Genomic DNA, 18,627 nt, shown 5'->3' on the forward strand with positions numbered 1-18,627 from the left:
CATTCAAGTTTTCTTGACATGTAATAAAGTGGATAATTTTACTCATCCATTTACAAGAAAGCTGATTCTCATGAGAAAAGCAACCTTGATAGGAAAATTACATTTAGAATGGAGAGGGGGTTGGGACAGCACCAGACATAAAGGGCCATGTGTTCACAAGAATTGGGATGCCTGAAAGTTTGGTGCAGGGGTGGAAGGAAAACAGCTATTAAACACTGATCAAAAAAGTGTGGTAACAGTCCTATGAAGAGAATGAAAGAAGCAGAAATTTTCAGAATTCATAGGGAAAGTGAAATCTGAAGAAAATCTTTAGAAGCTTTCTGAGTAAAACACTATAGAAAACTGTATACTGTGCCTTTAAGAAAGCCTAGAGTTACCATCTATGCTATTCAAAACTTTTGAAGACAAGTTCCTATCTCTTTAAATGTGACACAGCAAGAATGAGACCAAAAGAGAATAGGATTTAAGGTGTTAAGTGAAGGTTTCTATTATTCATCCACTCAACAAGTATGTAATTGAGTGCTTAACTGATGCAGGCATGACAGTATGCTCTGCAGAGCTACCATGCAGAATTCTAGATCTCAGGTTTAGTACCAGATGCCTAGGAGGCATCCTAGAACTAAGTCTAGAGTACATTTCACCACATCTGTCAAACTCTTGGACTCAGGATGCGATGGATTGAGTGTAAGAAAACTAACTGTGCACTCTAATGGTTCCTGGTACAGCATCATAAAGGAAAAAGACTTTATTGAGGTAGTACAATTTAAGTTCCTTTTTGGTGCTAAATATCCAGAAAAGCAAATCCTATCTGTGCACTATATGAAGGAAGTCTAAGAAACTCCCTTGGGAAGTTGCAAATTGGAATGTGTCTTAATCCAATTTACATAGATACAGGAAATATTAAAAAAAAAAAAAAAAAAGAGTTCCTTTTGGATGGGAGAGGTGAGGCTGATGGGAAGATTTGCTCGAATGGGTTCAAATACCTTGCCCTACTTCTACTGCCTGAGACCAGGGTCTTTAAGGACCTGGCTGCTACTATTTAACTCATAATTGAGCAAGCTTTGGAATCAAAGCTAAGTGCTACCAGAAACTAGAGAAAATTTTGGAAAATACCATGCAGAAAAAGAGAACATAATTGAGTCATACCTAGGACATGCCACTACAACTGGCCAGTAATGTCAAGAGAAATGCCAACTTTTGAGTTTTAAAATGGGTTGTGAATTCACCCAGAGAGATGCAGCAGTTAAAATAAATAAGTAAAGCAGGACTAAGTGAAGTGAACCAATGTCTTTATGTGAAAGGAGGAGCTACTTAGGTCCAACTGACTGTGGCTGTATTATTGCCACATTGTCCAATTTCTCAAAAGAAGCCATTAAATTTGTATGTGAAATTTAAGTATTAAAATGTAAACAACTAATATAATGTTTAAAAAACTATTTGGGTCAAACAAAACTCTGCAGACCAAGTACAGTGCTGGGCCACCAGTTTACGGTCTTGGTTATCCCACCCCATCAGAGATGACCACCTGTGAGTCCAGCAAAACATCTTTTCAAGCTGAGACTTCACAGATACAGGCCACTGTCCTTTTAAAACATGTTTCTATGCTTCGTTTTTAAAATAAAATTTGACTATATAAGCCAAAACCTCTCAACTTCACCAAGATATACCCTTGAAACAATATCTATCTCCCAGCAGTTTGGTTCTCATGAACAAAAAACAAAAGAAAAAGCAAGTAACAAAAGAGATAATCCAAATGTTGGTGTTAACTGACAACTACCTTAAATATAATTAATACATCAAAGAGAATAATAGATAAGCAAGATAGATTATATATATATATATATATGCAAGGGGAAAAAATCTGAAATTTTAGAACACATTTGATTAGGTTAGGGTTTAAGCAATCTAAGTGTCCACCAACAGATAAATGGATAAAGATGTGTGAGATATATATATATAGATATATCTATATATATATGTATATGTAACATATACATATATATATATGGAATACTACTACTCACACACACAAAGGAATAGTACTCAGCCACAAAAAGAATGTAAGTTTGCCATTTGCAGCAACATGAATGGACCTGGAGGGTATTATGCTTAGTGAAATAAGTCAGACAGAGAAAGATAAATACCATATGTTATCACTTATATATGGAATCTAAAAAATAAAAACAAATAAATAAAACAAAACAGAAACAGACTCCTAGATGTAGAGAACAAACTAGTCATTCATTACTGGTGGGAAGAGAGGAGGGAGGGGCAAGACAGCAGCAGCAGATTAAGTGCAAACTATGTGTAAAATAAACTACGAGGTTATACATACAGCACAAGGAATACAGAGTATAGTCTATAAAATGTATAGAGTATAATCTATAAAAATTTTTAATCAGTATGTGTACACTTGAAACTAATGATATTGTAAGTCAGCTATACTTCAATCAAAAAAATAAGATACTAACTCTGCATATATTAGTTCTAATTGTCCTAGAATAAAGTCAAATGAAATATATAAGATTTTATTACATACATACAAAGAGCTCTTCAGCATTAATTCTAGTTGCATGCTATTTTTTCAAATTTACATTCTCATGAGAAATTGTAATATTTATCTATAATTTATCTCTATATTAAATAACTTTATATCAAAAATGTATATTTACACTGCAAGTTAAGACTTGTTGAAATTTTGGCATATTAATGCTTTAAAAGAATTACTAACTTTTATGTTAAACTAAGAATCCATGAGGCTTTCTATCTAAGATAAGATTACACACACATATTCTTTCCCTCCTTAGACTCCATTAAAATAATGAAGTATAATAAGGTACAAACAAAACAGAAGAGCTAAGGTATAGATGTCAAAACAGTTTAGAGCTTAAGACCTTTCTGGATGCAAAGAGGACACAGTAAGTACTGAGGCAGAGAAGCTACTGGCAGCACAAGAAGATGCTGAAGCAGATGCAGCTGACCTGCCCAGGCAGATCCTGGGGCCTCTCCTGAGTCCAGACTGCCATGTGCAATGCAGGATGAGAGTAAGACAGGGCGTCAACAAAATGATTAACTGAAGATCTAAATACGGGACAGTTCATTCTCAGAAAATTTATCCTGGGGGAGGGTGGTAAGGGGGAGATTCTTCTCTAACAAAATTACATAAATCACAAGAGATAGGCCACTGGGATGGGTGTGTATAGTTCGTGATAAAGTTCTCCACGTTCTCAATTTTGGAGTTCCCTTGCATAATACCTGGTTTTCTACTCGTTAACCCAGTCATGTCCGAAGAAAGCTTGCCAGGTAATAATTCTTGCCTATGTACACATAACTTTGAGTAAGTCTGTACCAGATCACAAATAGTGTTATATCAGACTCAGAAGTTTCATTTCTTTTTTAGAAATTTCATTTTCACCTAAGATGATAAGCTACTGACTTTCAATAGCAACATGACATGATTTGGTTTACATTTTATTGGAAGACAATTCCAGTACTGTGGAGATGGACTAGAGGCTGTATGAAGGTAGTGTAGGAAATGAGTCAAGGATACCACACAGGATACTGTAATAATTCAGGTGTCAGGTACATATTTCCTGTATTAGATACTGAAAAAGAGTCTGAAATGAAGCAGTGGGGATGGCAAAAGGTAGGGACAGACTTAAGATTCAAAGTCAGATCTTGGTGACCTATTTGATTGAATAAGGGAAGGAGGTAGATGGATTTGAAGGAGTCAAAGACAAAGCCCAGGTTTTTTGTTTAAATAACTGCAAGAATGGCAATGACATGCAACGCTATGGGAAACAAAGAATTTGAGGGAAAGGCTGAGTTCAGATTTACACACATGAATAAAATAACCAGAGTTAAGGGTCCCCTTATCTTAACTTAAGTCCTATGTACACAATGTTACTAGTATAATGAAAATGATGCATGCCTTAAAAGAGTGCTATAGGAATTCAATGGATTTGAGAAGGCTTACTAAGGGGGTAGTTAAGTTGGGTCTTAAAGAATTTAAACATGTGAAGTGAAAGGCATTCAAAGAATTATAATTGTACCAGAAAGAGATATGTTTCCCAAAAAAATAGATGGGAAGACAAATGCAATTTCCCACTAATTTATAAAATGTGATACATTCATTCAAAGAGCTTATGTGTTCCAAGCCATGTGCTGGAAACTAAGGAAGAGAAATGCTAGTCAGCTATGTACTGGATGCTAGAGAAATACAAAAATGCATAAGATAAATTCCTACTTCAAGCTAGTGGGAGGTTTCCACATCTGCCAATGCACACCAGAAAGTAATGATGTAAAGGGTTGAGGCATTTTCCAAAATAAGGAATATCAGAAGGAGGAAGCCAAAGCTGCTTAACAGTTGGAGAACCCAATTTCAAAAGAATAAAGTTTCAGTTAATCTTACAGGGAAATTATTTCATTAAGTACATTTCAGGAATCCCAATTTCTTTATAATAGGATATCCTAGAATTCTCATTTAATTTCCAAATTGTGCTAAACAATTATAATTTCATAATTCTTAAAAAAAAAGAAAATTTGATTTTATTCAACCATCATTAACTAATACCATCATGAAATAAAACCAAGAGCCAACTCTTATATTGGGCACTTCTAAGAATACTTCAAAAAACTTAACAAAACTAGAACACAGATTACAAGTTAAGGAGGACAAACTTCTGATTTATCTAGCACTGATTTAAATATTAATGAGATTAAGAATTATCCATTCTAATGTGAAAATTCTAGGTGGGATTATATCCAAAATAAATTTAAATAATTTGTGAATCATCAATTAGGATTCTCAAATTTACCTACTAATCACAAAAGCAGTACTTCTGAGTATTCTGGCATTCACCAGGGCCAAAAGTAAACTATAAAACTCCTGACAAATTCCAAACTGGCACTGTAGTTAACCAGATTTTATATGACTGTTTTTAAGATGAATTTTATTTGACTGTTTTTAAGATGAATTTTATTCATTTCATATTTATTAAGAATAAAATATTTCACTTAGCTGTTGGTGACTCCATTGAAGTGTTTTTCTTAAATAACTATTGGGACTCCCACATTCAAGAAAATGGAGTAAATGTATTTTACACACACACACACACACACACACGAAATACAGGAGACCGAAAAGTCAAAACTAAGGACTAGCTAGGAACTTAGGACCAAAAGTAATGAGTTCCCTGGATTTTCTGGATATTAGAAAAGCTAGCAACTCTGAAGTACCAATGGGCACAGACAAAATGGGAAAAACAAAAAAGGTACTCTAACCGAAGGATAAGGGGCATCCTAACAAGACAGAAAATTTTTAGACACTAACCACTCTATTCCAGTCAACCACCACATATAAAAACTACTGCACCTACTCCCCACCCACATCAGCAATGGTCAAGTAGACACCTTAGACTTCTACTCTTGCCAGACCGTAATGATGCACTCCAAACCCCTCCTATCAGGGTGGGATCAGAGCAGGCCAAATGGGAAGCCAGGAATTTCCTCCTGAGCCCAGAATCTCATCCACACCAGCAGTAACAAGGAACCCTAACCTCTTCTTGTTAGGGAAGTAGCAGAGACTTACTAGAGAGGCAGCACGTTCACCACTCAGCAGTGATAAGCGCACGCCCTCCTGGTTTCATGAAGACCACGTAAGTTGTCTGGTATTCCATCCTCATGATGTGATTAAAACAAGGAGCTCCTTCCCCTCCCCACTGGATGGAATCAGAAACTAGTGGAGTAGGGACTTTTCACCACTGCTCAAGGGTAACATGGCCACTTTCCCACATCAGTGGAATATAGGTAGGTAGCAGTTATGAAAGGTGGCCCAACCAGGATGCTATCAGTAGAGACCTAATGGGGAGCCTGAACCCCCACCTCTACCCAGCAGTTACAAAGAGAGAAAACCCCTTCCATCCTCTTCACTGGTTGTCTGCCAGAGGCTCAGTGGAGAACCTGGACTTCTACCCTCAACAGCAGTTAACAAGACAGTGCCACATTTCGTCCACCAGAATGGCGTAAGAACACCATGATAGCACAAGATTTAAACAAAATGCAGTCCTGTAACATAATAACCAAAATGTCCAGTGTGTCCAGGTTTCAGTCAAAAATCACTCATAAAACCAAGAATCAAGAAGACCTCAAACTGAATGATGATAAACAGATGTCAACACCAAGATGGCACAAATGTTTGTATTATCAAAGATGTCAAAGCAGGTATCATTAAAATGTTTGAATAATAAACACACTTGAAACAAATTAAAAAATAAAGTCTCAGCAATGATATAAAAGATATAAACAAATGAAGTTTTGAGAAATAAAAATTACAATAACTGAAAAAAATCAATCAATGGCAGAATGTGTAAGAGAGAGGAAATATTCAGTGAATTAGAAAGGAGAACATACAATTATCCAATCTGAACAACAGAAAATAGACCAAAAAAAAAAAACAAAAACAAGAAACAAAAAACAGGCTCCAAGAATTTGTGGATTAAAAAAAACAAAATCTCATATTTGTGTCACAAGAGACTCAGGAGGAGAGGAAAAAGATGACGGGTTAAAAGGTATTCAAAAGGGCAACAGCGAAAATTCCCCAAAATTGGCAAAAAACAAACACAAAGATTCATAGAGTGATCTCCAAATAGGATATACTCAAAGGAATACATGCCACGACACATCACAGTCAAACTTCTAAATACTGAAGACAAAAGAAAAATCTTGAAAGTAGCCAGAGAAACAATGCATTATCTGTATAAGAAAAACATCTTGAATTACAACAGATTTTTCATCAAAAATCATGGAAGCCAGAAGGAAATGATACAACATTTTTCAAGTGCTAAAAGTTACAACCCAGAAGTCAATATCCAGGGAAAATACGCTTCATGAATGAAGGGGAAAATCAAAACATTCTCAGAGGAAGGAAACAAAGAAAATTTGTCAATAGCAGACCCACCCTAAAGTATCAACATAGTGAGCTTCCTTTTTCATTATTTTATTCATGGATTGAAAGACTCAATATAGTATAAAGATGCCAATTCTTCCTCAAACTGATATACAGGTTTAATGCAACTTCTATCAAAATTCCAGCAGGGTAGATAGAAACAAGATTATTCTAAAATGTATACAAAAAGACAAAAGAACTAGAAGAGTCAGAACAATAATGATAAGCAAGTGAGAGGTATCACTGTCCATGATTTCAAGACTGATTGTACAGCCAAGGTACAAAGACTATGTGTTATTGGTGGAGAGACTAAAACAAATCAGTGGAATAGAGAAGCTAGGAATACTTCTCAAAAGTATGACCAGTGGATTTGTTACAAAAGAAATTCAACGGAGAAAAAAGAGTCTTTTCAAAAATTGGTGCTAGAACAACTGAATAATGAGAGATTTAAATGTAAAATTATAAAATTTGCAAAAAATAATATAGGAGAAAATCTTCAGGATGTAGGACTTGCTGAAGAGTTCTTAAACATGACACCATTAAGGATGACAATAAATAAAAAATAAATTGGACTTCATCAAAATTAAAAGCAAATGATCTTCAAAAGATCCTGTTAAAGGATAAAAGGCCCTCATGGTTTCATAGGCAAGCTAAAAGGCAACCTACAGAATAGAAGAAAATATTTGCAAAGCACATATATGACCAAGGACCCACACCTAGAATAAAGAACTCAAAATTCAACAGTAGAAAAATAGTAAATAGGCAAAAGAAACGAAGAAACATTTTAACAAAGAGAAAAAGTGGATGATAAACATATGAAAATATGTGCAACACCATTAGCCATTAGGGAAATGTAAATTAAAAACTATGAGGAAATACCCCTACCAGAACAGCTAAAATAAAAAATAATACCAAATGTTCATGAGAATAAGAAAAAAAAAAACAAAAAACTGTTCTCTCATGAACTGCTGATGGAAGTACAAAATGGTACAGCCACTCTGGAAAATAGTTTGGCCATTCCTTTTTTAAAAACTAAATATATACTTACCATTCGCCACAGCAATCACATTCCTGGGTATTTATCTCAGAGAAATGAAAACTGTATAAAAACTGGTACATAGTTGTTCTTAACAGCTTTATTTCTGATAGCCAAAAACTGGAAATAATTAAAATGTCCCTCAGTGAGTAAATACCTGTACAAACTGTGGTACATAAATACCATGGAATATGATTCAGTAATAGAAAGGAACGAATTGCTACATGCAACAACTTGGAGGATCAAGAAAGTCATACTAAGTGAAAAATGCAAATTCCCAAAAGTCATAACCTGTATAATTCCATCACAATGGCAAAATTATACAGATGGAGAACAGACTGATGGTTACCAGCGCTTAGGAATGGTGGGGGTAGGAGGGGGAGGGTTGTGTGCATGGTGGTCATGGGGAGCTGGGTATAATTTATAAAAACAGCATGATGGAGAACTCTATGGTGATGAAATAATTCTGTATGTTGATTATAGTGGCAGTTACGCAAATCTACAAATGTGCTAAAATGGTACAGAATTATATACACACAGTATCAAGTCAAACTCCTGGTTTGATATTGTACTAATAATTATTTAAGAGGTAGCCATTCGGAGAAAATTGGATATAGAGTACATGAGGACCTCTGTCTACTATCTTTGCAACTTTAAGCTACAATCTATAATTATTTCAAAATAAAAAGTTAAAAACACAACTATTAGATGATATGCAATAAACTTCTAAAAAATTCCTTGGGGGAAAACAAACACCCATCTATTAAATCTGTGTGACTTAAAGAAAATAAAGTCAATTTGCTTTGTAATTTTTTTTTTTTTTTTTTTGGCTTTGGAGGGAAACATTCTGAAAACACCTTGCTGATGTTTACAGTTGAGAAATTATATCATTATACTATTGGCCTAACATAAAAGTAGATGGCGTTGCTCATGCAAAGGCATTAAAGAGTTAAAATATTTACAAGGTACCTAGATTTGACTGCATTCTTTCTTCAGGGATTCAATTGATTCCACAGTTAACTGTGGTTAATCTAAATACTTGCAAATTTAATTCTAAGAAATACGTCTCCTCAAGCTACTTCATATATTAAGATTTCATTTTTGATATGTAAAACATTTGCAATACCAACAAAAGAGAAGTAAAATGAACTAGAGGCCACTTAAAATGAAAAAATTCCTCAAAAACAAAGGTTTTATAGTTCTATGTGTTTACTTGAGATATTTCAATACCAGTAAAAAATATACAAATACACACACCCTCAACTAGCCAATATTTTAATATACAACGTTAGCTGCTGTATAAAAAGTGCTTTCATGATCTGTTACCACTAAAACAACACATCATATAATTTTCAAAAATGTATTCTTTGACTTCTAACCTCTGCTCTTCTTTAGAATTACCTGTGAAGGGGAAAAAAATGAAGATTCATATTATACCTATGGCAAATAAAACACAAGTCCTCAACAAAAAGTTAAAAAGTCCTATGTGTATAATATTCAAGGCTGGGAATTTATAAAACTCAACTTGGAATGTGATTAGGAATCTTTTGCCTTATAAATGGTCTTACTCTTCTCTAAAATAGTCTAATTCACTTAAAGAATGTGAAACATGCCTAGATTCTCAAAATCTGGTTTTATAATGGTCATTTCTAGATGCTAATTTCTTTAATTGTGCCAGAGCATCCAGATTAATGGTTCCCAACTTGAAGTTTATAGACAATTTAGTAATCCAAGGAGTTAAAGAATGTTCGAAAACTTGAAAATCCTACTATATACCAGGCATTTAACAACTACAAAGCAATAAAAATCCACTGCAACACCAAATTTCTTACATTTAGGCTGGAATTATATCAGAGACCAAGACTAGTCATCTCATGCTGAAAAGCTTGTTAGGTAGGTAATTTTCAAGACATGCAGCCCATAAGAGAAATAAAATGAGATCTTAAGTTGTAAAAGATAGGGAACATTAGAGACCAGAGTATATCCAAAATTTTTGTTTAAGAACTTACCTACTTTCAGGTAAGTACACTTATAATTTATTAATAACAACAAACCAATCCTAAATTTAAGATACTGTAACTTTTCAAGCTCTTAAGACTTAGAGCATCTACAGAAAATACTTATATTGACTTTAATAGTCTATAGACTTGTTGGAATGTTTTTAAGTGTAAGAGAAAATTTAAAGCTCCCCCCAAAATTGCCAGGGCATGCCAGTTTTGAGGCTTCCACAGAGGACACCAAATAGGTCCATATCCTTGGCCAATACTTCTCTGTTCTACAAGATGTTAGTATGGGTACTGCAAAAGACAATACTATGCACTCAAATGAATTTGCAAAATTCTGAGTATATTAAACACCCAAATTTACAAAATGCTAAGTTAAACAGAGTTCAACAAATTTCTTAACTGCTAAGTTTCTCATAACTTTTCGTAACTTCACACAACTATAGTTACACAAAGATGTTAGCATTGTGGGAAGTTGGATTAAGTGTACAGGAAAACTACACTATTTTTACAGCTCCTGTAAGTCTAATAAACAAACAAAGTTTACAAAGAGCTAGACTGTCAAAAATAAGTCTCTCTCCCACATCATCCTCCAGTCAACCATATGACAATTTCTTGTACATTCTTACAAAAACAAGCTCTCTATATATTAGCATTGTGACTATTCAAGGAGGTATAGGATGTTAGGTTATATAAACTTATCTGACCCCAGAAGCCTTTTGTGGTAGGGTATCTATTAACATCAAGTAGAAATAACATTGGGAACACATACGGAAAAAACTCTGCACTAGGCATCATATTCTTACATTATACAGAAATACCAGTAAGAAGCAATCTTCTCTGCTTATATAAGTAATTTGATTCATAAGTCACTCAAATCTCAAAACAAATTTAGAAAAATAATTAGGTAAGCTTAAAATGATCAATAAGTAAGTTCTGATAAATTTCAAGGTGATAAACCTTCTCAACTATATAGAGGCCACAACAAATCATACAGATTAGCAGTCAAACATTCATCTTCCCTTAAATGGCAATACAGCAATGGCTACGAATCTTTCCATCAGAAATCCATAATACACATATAAAGAAAATCTAACTCTGTAATTAAAATCCATGAAAACCCAAGCATCAATTCAGTCAACAAAACTGAATAAGGAATCTAAGTCAAGCAGAGGTGACGAACCAGGTGTTTTTAAGGAATTCGTGCTCAAGAAAAAAAAATCCAGATTCTACCTTTGCCGCAGCCAGTACATGATCCTTTTTAATGATCCCACACTTATTCTCACAAGCATTTGTCCGAGATTCTTCTGCTAATCGATGAACAAAAAGTAAACAGTTCAGATGCACCTTTAAAAGAGAAAATTCAAAAGGATTTTTAAACTTGAACATTAATGTTTTGAAATAATGACTTCTAAAAATAAGATCCCAAAATTTAATGTTGTACTATTTACTACTGTGATTAAGTCAATTAACTTTAAAATAAGGATTCAATTTAATATAGTTCCATCTTAAAATTCCATAAAAAAGACTTAGTTATTACAAAATATGAAACAAGGCTATGTAAAGCTGACCAAAGGCCACAGAAAATAATATTATTGTAAAGCATCATTATACCAAAACTTAGATAGGACTATTAAGAACAAGTATTCCTGTTTCCCACTCCAACTAAATTTAAGTTTCTTATGTAATTTAAAGTTTCCCCAAAATTAAAAAAAAAAACAACATATCAACAACTTTATTTAAAGCTAACCATCTTTCACTCTACAATCCAAAGGTCTAAAGTTTTTTTAACCAAATATTTAACTTGAAATACCTAATCAAAAAATGTTAAAGGAAATTTTAAAAGTTTACTGAACTGAAAAGAGTATGTACAAAGGTCAAGTTACTTGTCATTCAACAATATCAAAATAATTGTATCTACTATTAATGGTCTTTAAGGTTCTTTTTACGAAATTTTAACTAGATAAAATAAGCAGAGAGTACAAAATTCTGAAGTCCACAAAGGGCTGTAGTTATATAAGATGTGAGAAGGTGGGTAAAAGGTACATGGGAATTCTCTACTATTTTTGCTATTTTTTGGTGAATCTATATTTCAAAATTAACATACAAAGCAAAAAGTCTACGAAAGGATAGACTGACAAGAGTCTCTCTTCCACATCATCCCCCAGTCAACCACAGTTGCCAGTTTCTTGCACATTCTTATAGAAACAACTTCTACATATAAGCAAAACCCAGATATCATTATTTAACTTCACTATTTGAATATGTAGAACATTTTGCTAAACATTTTACTCAAAATTCACTATCCAAAAAGTGCTACTTATTCTATATCCATATACTTTGACAACAAAAAAAGAGCACAAAATCCGAGCAAGAGACAATGTACAGTGAGTTGCTGTCCTACCTCAATTCTCCCTCTAGTATCACATCTAGTGCTCTTTTTCAAATTATTGGTAACATCTTCTCCACCCTTGGTTTCTGCCAGGTGCCTGAGGCACTACCAACTTAGGTCCAATTAGATATTATCTTTAACATATAATTTCTTTGGTCATTTACGTAATAGTACACACTTTTTGCAGTTAGAACAATTAATTAATACACAATACTTAACTACTCCCCAATAGTTCACTAAATGTTAAATAATTAGGTAATGCGGTGCTTTAAATTATTTATATTATGCAGAAATCTTTAATGGATAGTTACGTATGTTTAAGTATGTTTTATCTGTATTTGCGGAAAGTAAAGGAACTTAGCAATTTAAATATAGTAAATGATAAAGAACCTATGGAAGGAGATATTCTTTTGGTACTTTTTTAATGCAAAGTCTTAATTCTCACAAGAACCCTGAGGTATATCACCCAATCTTGATTTTTTACATTATACCATGTCATTCAAAATTTTTATTTAAGCTTCCAATGATACACCATTTCCTTCTGCAACAAAAACATTCCATAATATGGCAGAATTTCCTCTAATTTATATTTTCTACTTCTAAAGATAAATAGCTTCCAGATACCCTCAGGATAAATTCCAAGTTCCTTAATACTAAATCCCACATGAGTAGGCTTTTCCAATTTCATCTCTCACTTTTCTCAGCTTCCAGTTCTATACTAGGTCTTTCGAACTTCTTTTGTATTCAAATACAACTTTGCCTACAGCCATGCTACTGGTTTGTAGATTTCTCTAAAAAGCCCAACTCCCCCCAGTATATAAGTTATATAGATCCACAGCACCCTGAACTTCCTATCACTGAACACGTTATATGTTATGCAGTAATTTCTCACCTGTCTTCTTCAATGCACTATAAAGGCAAAACTATGTCTATCTTTATCCCCAGTGACCATTAGCTCATGGTCCAATATGTAGTAAGTAGTCAATAATTATTACTGCATGAACAAAAGAGCCTTCCATATCTCCCCCAATTAGGCAAAAAAAAGTAGTCAATTCCAAATAAACCACACTGTTTTGACAGTTGAGACCTCTACTCTTCATGGGCATGAACCATAGACACTGAATTAATATTACTATTTTTTCAAATCACAGATTTTTGTAAGCAGTCTATTTCTGTCATAAAGCAGTTGAGTGGTGCCACTCAAATATATTAAGATTTAAATTAAAATAGTCAAAAAAAAAAACAAATTTTAAGGTTTCAGCTAGACATTCAACCTTGAAAAAGATAAGCCATTTCATCAAGAATTTACTTTAGGGGAAAAAAAAATCAGCTTGCTAGAAAGGTAAATCAAAAGATATCTTACAAAGAAACATCCATTTCTGGACAGTCTCAGCTGACCAAAAAACTGAGTTCCTCCTCTCTTCCTCACAGCACTTCCGAGTTTTACATAAATCGTAAGCACCCAGATATTTGCACAGTATTCCTTAGTGATAAATCTAAAAACTAGTTTGAGCCACAAGAAAGCTGAACAATTTGAGATTAACAGATATACTCACCAGTATTGGCCCTCATGATATACAATCAAATAAGGCATAAAATAAAACAACAAAAAGCTAGTGCATAAAAATTATGAAAAACCACAAGGAAGTTATGAATAAAATTTTAGAAATATCAATCCATACAGAGTTACCACGCACTCTCAACTTTAACTGTACACTCAGAATGTTTAAGGTATTATGCTAAACACTAGGAAAACAAAAAGTTCCCAATTCAAAGTTCTCAGTCTGAAGGGAGAATGAAACTCGTAAAGAAATTAAAGACAAATGTATGACAATAGATGACAGAGGAAGATGAGGTTGATCCTTTTTCTAAGATGATGAAGGAAGGCTTCACTGAGGAAGAGGCATCTGAACTGGATTTTAAAGAACTGGAGTTTGCAAAGTGGAGTGGAGTGAGGACATCTTCAGGCAGAAGAAATAACGTATGCAAAGAGCATAAACATAGATTAGTTTTGTGTTAAAAATAACATGAGACACAAAAGGTTCCTTCCCCTCAAGAAGCAGCATACCACACTGGGAGACAACAATAATGTATAAAACTCTTAGAGAACAGCATCAAGGTCCCACTAGCTAAACTGTATGATGTACACTCTTACAACTATCAAAGTTCAGGAAAAATAAAAACAGACTGCCTTAACTGTAGAAAAATTTATGGATGATTTGGGACACCTGCTGGGTAAGATTAAGTGCCAGTGGCAAGCAGGAAACCATAAACAAAGAAGCCATGGTGATGCAGGCACACACAAGACAGTGAAGGAGAAATCGTGAAAGCCAAAGGCAACCATACAATCCAGGAACAGATGGTGGCCAAAAGAATTTCCTGTCCCCTGTCACTGCGACTGCTTGGAATCCCACCTCCCCTTCTTTCCTGTACCACCTGGATCCCACTGTACAACAGAACCCAACTGTCCCTGCGGTCATTTTGGGGCAGGCCTGTGTGGATGTGGAAGGAATCTGCCTACTTGAGAAATTTCTGCCCAACAATCTGCACCAGCTGGTAGTCTCCTAGATATTATAGAGCAGGTACATTCCTCCCTCTCTATTTCAAACCCCAGCACCAGTGAAAACTCTAGGATAAATAACCTAAAATTGTTTTAAAAATCAATTACACTTTAATACAGCTCACTTGTGCCACCTTTATCACCACTATGGGGGAGGGAGTGTGATAAAACAGTATATTATCTTTTCTTACAGGGTCTAAGAAAGGAGCAAAAATGGAGGATAGTCGATATTGGAAGGGCTATTCTATGGGGGAAAAAAGCTGCTTTGGCTTCAGAGAAAGGAAAAGTGAAGACAGTTCTATAGACGTCTATCAAAAATAGAAATACTAAAATTCTGGGAGGCAGTAGAGAAGTGGCAAAGGCTGTAGAGAAAAGAGGAGGGGAGGAGGGATCAAGGTAGCTTAAGAACAGATGGAATGATGCATTCTGAAGACACTCTTCATGTCATATGTCCCTATTATTCACCATTCTTCACCTCAATCTCCTAGAAATTAGGTGCCCACCTATAATGGCTCCTTTACTCGAAGAGCTCTAATGACAAACCACAGGAGATGCCTCCTATGGTTTAAACCTAGGGAAACAATGTTCATTCTGCTAGAAGGATATATGTTCCAGGTATTCAATACAGAGACTGAATTTACTTCAAAACAGAAATATTATACAGTGGTTTGGTTGTGATTATTTGTTAGGTGAGCATTCTCTGCGGTTATTATGAGTCAGACAAATTTTTAATGGTTTGGCTTAAAAACTAAACTAGCAGGTGTTCTATTTGTCTAGCAAAACCAATTCACAGTTGAGAGCATACTACTTACAAATAAACTTTTGGATCAAGGTTCTTTAGTAAGTAAGCTAAAGTAGAGGAAAGAGGGCAACATATTTGGTTAACAACGTAAAAGAGTAGGGTTAGGAACGAAGGCAAGGAGAAAGGCACTTTTAAAGGCAAGTCAGTAGTGCCTTTTACAACAGCGAAATTAAAATAACTCAGCCTGAATTCCGAAATCTATTTTTAAAGTACTGTATCTTTCAAACCTTTGCAAATACACGAAGCACAGTACAACACTGAGATCCTTGAACAGCGATATTTAAAAATTATAAGCAGAAACTGAATGTTAGTTTTCTCCTTAGGCTGAGGTGGCTGTAAAAACGTAAAAAACGTCCAGATATCTACATTTCAGCGGGCCCCAAAACAACTTACTGTCAGGAATACGAATTGATACGCCAAGCTGGGGCAAATCTGCCTAGTCATTGCTGGAAACGCCGCAAACTTAGGCCTAAGAGAGCTAGATTGTTTGGCGGCGGCGACGTAAAGGCTGGGGTTTACTTTCCCTGTCTGCCCCCCACTCCCCCGCCAGCCCAGCAAGTGACAAATTCTCACCAATAGGTCGCTACTGGTCTCCAGACGAAGGTGAGGCTTCCGTTGCTTGAAGACGCGCTTTAGAAAGCCGCGGGGAGCCTTTCGCTTTATCAGCTTCCTCTGCGAGACTGTGGTCGACAGCGCCATCCTCTCCCTCCCGCACCAGCCGCCTCAGCTTCCCAGGTCCTCCCTGCGCCACACAGATGCTCACGCCCGCGGGGACACAGAAAACCCACCACTCCGACGCTCCTAAAGGCCCAGAAACGCGGCCCGGAACATTTGAATCCGCCGCCAAAGAAGCGCGCCTTGCGCCCGGTAGTGACGTCAGGCCTGCTCAAGCCACGCCCCCGGAGGCGCCCGGCTGTTGGTGGGAGGCGCGTGACGTCACGGAGGGGCAAGGATTGGGGTTTTGCCTTACGTACTGGCTGTGTGAAAGTTTCTCCTGTGTTTCGTAGAGATGTTGGGAGGTCGTGGAAACTGGTGTGCCAAGGCAGCCAGGTTTACTGTCCCAGCTTTCAGTCTCAACTGAGCCTAATACCAGTGGACTAAAAAGTAGATGACTAGAGAAGTTTGTGATGCTTTATCAGAATTCTAAAAGAACCAGTGCCTTCCTAGCAAGGCATGATTTTCTCATATTAACAGCTAACATTCTCCACTTTTATGTAATTTTATTTGATCTTACCTGAGGTCTTTTCATGATTCTAGCTTTTCCTTAAAAATGCTGCTCCCTTTAAGGCCCCTCCAGTTAGCCTTGCAATATCTTCAGGTGTAGGTTACGTGCTACTGCATTGAAACCTTCAGTACTTCTACAAGCAATTAACTCTTACATCTTCTGTGCTACCCCTCGAAGTAGTTCTCAAACTTTATCATGCGTCACCTGAAGCACCACCCTCTGGTTTCTAGATTCAATAGGTCTGATTGGGACTTGAGAATTTGCATTTCTAACAAGTACTCAGGCCATGTTGGCACTGCTAGTCAGAGAACTTAGTCCTCAGATTTCTCCTCTAACTACACTCGCTCCCTATATGATCTTACCCAGTATTATGGCTTTAAATACCAAACTTATACTTCCCTCTGATTCTCTTTCCTAATCAGACATGTATTTCCAATTTTCCATTGGACCAGAATTTTTTAAAGTCATCTTAAATTTAACACATTCAAAATTAGCTCTTGACACGCCTTTGTGCCCCAAACCTGCTCCTCCCACCATCTTCCAGTTACAACTGATAACTCTTTCATCTTTCAATTACTCAAGCCCAAAAAAATTTTTTAACTTAAATATAGTTGATTTACAATGTTGTGTTAATTTCTGGTGTACAGTCTCATGATTCAGTTTTATATATATATATACACACACACAGACACACACACTTTTTCATATTCTGTTTCATTATAGGTTACTATAAGATATTGAATATGGTTCCCTGTGCTATACAATAGAACTTTGTTATTTATCTATTTTGTATATAGTAGTTTATATCTGCTAATCCCAAACTCCTAATTTATTCCACTCCCCTCCTTTTCCTTTTGGTAACCATAAGTTTGTTTTCTATGTCTGTGAGCCTATTTCTGTTTTGTAAATAGGTTCATTGCATAAATTTTTTAGATTCCACAAAGACACTTATGAATATACAGTTCTCTCTAACCTTATCTCCCACAATTCAGCAACTCACTTCGCTCCATGTATAGTAACCTCCTTGAAGGCTCTTAGACACATGTGAAATCCATCAAATACACAAACCACTCCCCTATCAGGTGTTTACACTTACTGTTCCCTCTGCCAAGAATACTTTTCCCCATTTATCTGCATAGGTATCTCCATCATCTTTTTCAGGTCTCTTCTCTGACAAGTATCAGAGAGACACTATATTTAAAATAAGAACTCCACACGTACATGCACATATGTCCTTAGAAACACACAAATGCACACACACATACACAGGTCCAGTACTGTGCAGACTGACGTATCTTTCTAGCTCTTGTGTTCAGTGACATTATGTTGGTAGCTGGAAATTGGTCATGGTAGAAGTATTTGCACCATGGGAATTGGCAAATGCTACAGATCTGAGGTTTTTGTTTATATGTTAAAATGTTATTGTAGTTTTATCTATAATAGAAATAATTGGAGACAAATAATGTTCATTAAGGGGAGAATGAAAACACACATAGTCTTAGGTATTAGTTTTCCATTGCTACCATAAAAAATTATCATAACTTTAATAGCTTAAAACAATAGAAGTTTATCATCTTATAGTTCTGCAGGTCAGAAGTCCTAAAATCAAGGTATCAGCAGTGCTGCCTTCCTTCCTTCTGAAGGCTCTAGGGGAGAATCTGTT

At 35.5% G+C, this 18,627-nt stretch overlaps 1 protein-coding gene across 2 annotated transcripts; it reads right to left on the reverse strand.

The window, feature by feature from the left end:
• Positions 1 to 9,173: 9,173 nt before the first annotated feature.
• On the reverse strand, positions 9,174 to 16,611 carry CENPW (centromere protein W). 2 transcript variants are annotated; one of them, XM_010988613.3, is made up of 3 exons: positions 16,313 to 16,611; positions 11,219 to 11,332; positions 9,174 to 9,383 (listed from the first exon to the last, which is right to left on the reverse strand). In XM_010988613.3, the coding sequence occupies exons 1-3, from the start codon at positions 16,436 to 16,438 to the stop codon at positions 9,357 to 9,359; spliced, it is 267 nt and encodes an 88-aa protein (XP_010986915.1). In that variant the 5' UTR covers positions 16,439 to 16,611; the 3' UTR covers positions 9,174 to 9,356. The 2 variants fall into 2 exon arrangements, with proteins under 2 accessions (XP_010986915.1, XP_031312138.1); XM_031456278.2 differs by lacking the exon at positions 9,174 to 9,383 and having other exon boundaries at positions 11,215 to 11,292.
• Between the last annotated feature and the right edge of the window lie 2,016 nt (positions 16,612 to 18,627).

The sequence above is a fragment of the Camelus dromedarius genome, chromosome 6, assembly GCF_036321535.1.
Source record: "Camelus dromedarius isolate mCamDro1 chromosome 6, mCamDro1.pat, whole genome shotgun sequence".
NCBI classification, from domain to species: domain Eukaryota; kingdom Metazoa; phylum Chordata; class Mammalia; order Artiodactyla; family Camelidae; genus Camelus; species Camelus dromedarius.

Bases quoted from the DNA above. Each gene is read 5' to 3' on its own strand.
- CENPW (XM_010988613.3), bottom strand. From the start codon at position 16,438: ATGGCGCTGTCGACCACAGTCTCGCAGAGGAAGCTGATAAAGCGAAAG. The intron at 11,333-16,312 runs GTGAGAATTTGT...TCTCTTTTAAAG, and splicing joins AGACCAGTAGCGACCTATTG to GTGCATCTGAACTGTTTACT. The intron at 9,384-11,218 runs GTAGAATCTGGA...TCCCCTTCACAG, and splicing joins ATGTACTGGCTGCGGCAAAG to GTAATTCTAAAGAAGAGCAG.